Source organism: Malus sylvestris, chromosome 14 (assembly GCF_916048215.2).
Source record: "Malus sylvestris chromosome 14, drMalSylv7.2, whole genome shotgun sequence".
Lineage (NCBI taxonomy): Eukaryota > Viridiplantae > Streptophyta > Magnoliopsida > Rosales > Rosaceae > Malus > Malus sylvestris.
The window spans coordinates 19,288,689-19,293,152 of NC_062273.1; the positions used below are offsets into that span (position 1 = coordinate 19,288,689).

General features: G+C 42.6%; 1 protein-coding gene across 1 annotated transcript; it reads right to left on the reverse strand.

Annotated features, from left to right (window-relative positions):
* Positions 1–326: 326 nt before the first annotated feature.
* LOC126599958 (protein KINESIN LIGHT CHAIN-RELATED 1-like) lies at positions 327–3,787 on the reverse strand. The gene is made up of 3 exons (XM_050266440.1): positions 2,826–3,787; positions 1,316–2,224; positions 327–888 (listed from the first exon to the last, which is right to left on the reverse strand). Exons 1-3 carry the CDS (start codon positions 3,470–3,472, stop codon positions 648–650), a joined length of 1,797 nt encoding a protein of 598 aa, XP_050122397.1. The 5' UTR covers positions 3,473–3,787; the 3' UTR covers positions 327–647.
* Positions 3,788–4,464: the final 677 nt, after the last annotated feature.

Below are 4,464 nucleotides of genomic sequence, written 5' to 3' on the forward strand. Positions count from 1 at the left end.
GCCTAAGCACATGCTCATTTTTGGTACATTTCAGCTTTGATTGCAAGCTCCATGCGCATCTGTTGTTAGATCGACGGGTTCACCCTTACACTTATATGATAGGGTATAGATTAATCATAATCCATTAAATTGTCTTCCAATTAGATGAGAACGCCATTGTAGTCGTTAAATCAACGGGTTCGGGCTTATCTATTAGGGTCTGAATTAACCATAATCCCCTCAGTTGTGTCCGATGCAGCGAAGATGGACCCCTGAATCAAAAGGTCTTGGAGTAGAGGATATTTTGCAGAGTACTAAGATGGTAGACCAATGTAAGGACTCAAGAATTCGAGAAAGGGGCAAAACATACATGTGAATTTTATTCATCAAATGCGTATTTTTCTTTTCAGTAACCAGCTTCAAGCTCACAATGCAGCAAATCAATAAAACATCATCAAAGACGAAGAAAAATAATAATGAGAAATTCGAAAACTCGAGAAACAGAAAACATCGCCAAATTACGACTTCAAACCTATACATGTTTTTCTATGCTACAGAATGTGCAAGTGCAGGAGAGCAGAAAGAAATGGAATCAAAGTGAGATTTTTTCTTTTTTTTTTTTTCCTTTTTTTTTTTTTGTGCGGATAAATCTTTCCTTGTTTTTTCCTTCACTGTTTGAAGCTCAAGGCACCCCACTTCTTTGTCCCCTCTTTCCTTGTCTTCTTCGAGGTCGAGTTCGGGTCAATGAGGTTTTCCAGTGACTTTGCCTTTCTGTCTCGGGTCCTACCGGCTTCTTTCAGAAGCTCGGATAGCCTTCTCTTCTCATCTTCAAAATCCGGGTTTGCAATTCCAAGCTTTTCTTCTCGCAATTTAAGGACGTACTCCAGAATTTCAATTGCATCTTCAACTCTGAAATAGAATCCAGAATAGAATCCGTTAAAAACTTCGTATTTGAGTCATAATAATCAAGTTCAACTCTGAAACAGAATCCACAGTGTACGAGAACCGGCTACAATTATCGGTACAGCATTCTCCATAAACACTAAACACACATAGTGAATTTTGATTAATATATAAAAGCAAAACAGGAACAAAAAATCTGTTGCCAGACTCCTTGTAGGACATGTGGGGGACCTCACAACTAGTTCCAATTTTAGTGGACATTCAAGTTTGCTAGCTACCATGGTTGTAAACTTTACTGATTATTAAGAAGATGGACCGCAAAGGGCTATAAGCCATATAGAAATCAATGGTTTTTTTAATAGATAGTTGTAGCAAATGAGAAAGATGGTACTATACTGAGGAAAAAATGTAAGCAGAGGACTCGATATATTACCTCCCCATAGCATCATAGGTTGCTGCGAGATTGCTATATACTCCAAGAGTATCCTGATGACAAGGACCACATTCTTGTTCTAATATCCGTCTCGCTTCTTCAAACAACTCAGCAGCCTCATCTATCTTGAACAATTGAACACAAGCCAAACCCATTTGGTTCAATACAACCCCAAAGAAGGGCGACTTCTTCTCTCCACTAGCTCTAAGTTTAGTTACAGCGCTTTCAAAAGAGTTCCTTGCTTCTTCATATCTCCCGAGCATGCAAAACATCACTCCCATCCGTGCTTCTATTCCAGCAATTGTGCTTTGCTGTCCTGGTTTACCCTCTAACAACTTCATCGCCTTCTGTAATAACTTAAGTGCCTCCTCGGGCTCATCCATTGACTCATAAATGGCTGAAATTTCAGTCAATCCACCAGAAATCTCTTCTGCCGTTGTTCCAGGCACAGGTTTCACATAAATCCTCAGGGCATTCTCACAGTATGATTTGGACTCTCGGAGCTTTCCAGTCCTATGATATAGGTCAGCAAGGCGTACAAAGACAGAGGCAACAGAAGGGTGGTTATCGCCCTTTGATGCCTTTAAAACAGTGAGTGCCTTCTGATAGGAGAAGACAGCCTCATCAAAGCGACAAAGAGACATATAAATGTTACCTATGCTGATATCAATAGCAGCAACCTCATTTTCTAGCCCATTTGCAATCATTGCCATGCTGGCGAGGACAAGGTGCTCAAGTGCTGATTCATAATCTCCCTTTGACTCGCATATGAGAGCCATCAGCCGGCGGTCAGCTGACTCTTCAAGAGATGCTGGTTCACTATGAGCATGGTGAATTTCAAGAGTTTTCTTGCACAATTCTTCTGCTCTTTCAAACTGCATTGCTTGGACATGCGCCTCAGCTAAATATCTGCATATCCAACACCAGTTCACTTAAATAAGGATACTCCAACTTTCTTTCAAACCATAACTAGAACAACCAATCCTCTGGCAGTTAACGGTTAATCTACGTACTAATGTATCCCAGATGCTTCAACCTAAGCCTTTCAGGAAAAGAAAGACACAGTTCTGTCCCGCCAAATTCAGCTCATTTTTACATCAACATCACACATTACATGCAAATTTATGCAAGGTTCATCAATTTGGACATTGAGTTTCACAAACATTGACACCAATGTCACTTAGGCAACGAACTTGACAATATCCTAACCTCAAGTTACAATCAACTGATGAGTTAAAATGCTCGAATTTTCCCTTTTCGAGTAAGTTTACATATCTTCATTTTCTTTCTGTTTGGTATGGTCAATTTGATTGTGTTTTACAACTAAAGGGCCAGGGCCAAAATTTCAGCCGGCTTGATAAACTACTCACATTAAACATTAACAAAATTCTCCAAATTTAGCTATGTAATTATAGAATCTCAAACAACCATTCAATCTTATCCCAATAAACCATGTACGCAAAACCACAATATCTGAAAAAATGAAATAAAAAAAGCAGAGTAATCAGACCTGCAAGTCTCGCCAACTCTCAGATCAGTGTCGCCCAAGGCCTCGATCTGGATCTTCAATCCCTCCTCATAGCATTCAATGGACCGGTCCACCTGACCCAGCATTGAATACGTGTCCCCGAGCTGCATGTGCCCAGAGAACGCAGCGAGCGCGTGATCCGCACCTCTTCCAACCTCTGGCACCCGAATCGCCCGGTCCAGAACCGGAACCGCCTCCTCGAACCGGGCCAAGCTACAGTAAATCGCCGCCAGCACGTGCAAGCTCATGGCCAGGTCCAGGCTCGGCTCGCCCTCCACCGCGCACCGCTCGAACGACTTGGACGCCCGGACTGCGTACTCCAGCGCCTTGTTCGGACCCTCGCCGGAGGCGATTGTGTCCCGGGCCAGCTTGAGCAGAAACGGGCCGAGATCCGGGTTGTCTAGGGAGGCATCGGCGAGAATAGGATCCGGGGAAGCGGGTTGGTGCTTGTTGGAACGGGCGGGCGAGGGTTTGGATCGGGACGGGGACGGGGACGGCGGTTTTTTGGTTTGGGGGGAAGGGGTTCTGGAAACCGGGGCGGGTTCGGATTGTTGGGGCGGGGGATCCGGCACCGCGATTCGGGGCGGGGTGGAGTCGGGCGGGGTTTTGACGGAGACTAGACCCGGCATCCTCGCTGAAGAAGAAGAAGAAGAAGCGACTGTGAAAAATGCCGAAAGAATTTCGGATTAGTTGGTTAATGAAAACAGGGGAGTGTGTTTAATTACGTGATTACGTGTGAGGTTATTAAGTTAATCATGGATTAGAACTCGCCACCATGCCCAACAAACTCAGAGACTGATGACTAATTAATTAATCTGGGACTGATGTGATTAGTGGTTTTAGAGAGAGAAAGTGAACAGAGAGATAGACACAGAGGATTGGATATTTGCCAGAGAAGCAGATGAGATGTCTCTCTACTCTCTGCTGGCTAGAGTGTGAAGGTGGTGGTTGGTTTTCAGTTTTCGATTTAGCGCGGGGTGAAGTGGTAATTTGGAATTTGACTTTGACCTGCCGTGGCGATTTCTTATTCCAAGATACCTTTCAGTGTATCTGAATACCGGGTAATAGCCAATCACAGACTCAGCATAAAATCATTGGTTGTCCTTGCCCCTAATAACTTCAAAAACCCCATGCATATTTGTTTGTATACCGTATTTGACCCTTACAAAAAACTAAGATAAACTAAATTACAATCTCCTCTTCCTACCTCTTATATTTTCTTCTATCATATTTGTCTTACTTTTCTCTCTTCTTGTATGAAATACTTTAGTTGAAAATCCTTGACAATATTCAACATTACTCCGCAGTATCATGCATCCACCCTTGACAAGCCTTTACAAGTAATAGTAGTTGTGATATATGTTGGCATAAACTTTTGGCATATGTTGACAGGAATTGACAGTTTGCCTACTTGGTACTCGATGAAATGGCACGATGAAGCTTTTTGGTCGATACTATGACCCTATTATTTGAAAATCATGGTTACACCAGTGATAGTAGCCACATGGTTTTATACAAGTGTAGAAAAGTTTTTTTCATGTGTCTTGTCACTTGTATAATAATATATGACGTACATGACGTATTCTGAGTGTAACGAAAAATCTCTCGTTATCAGAGGCAA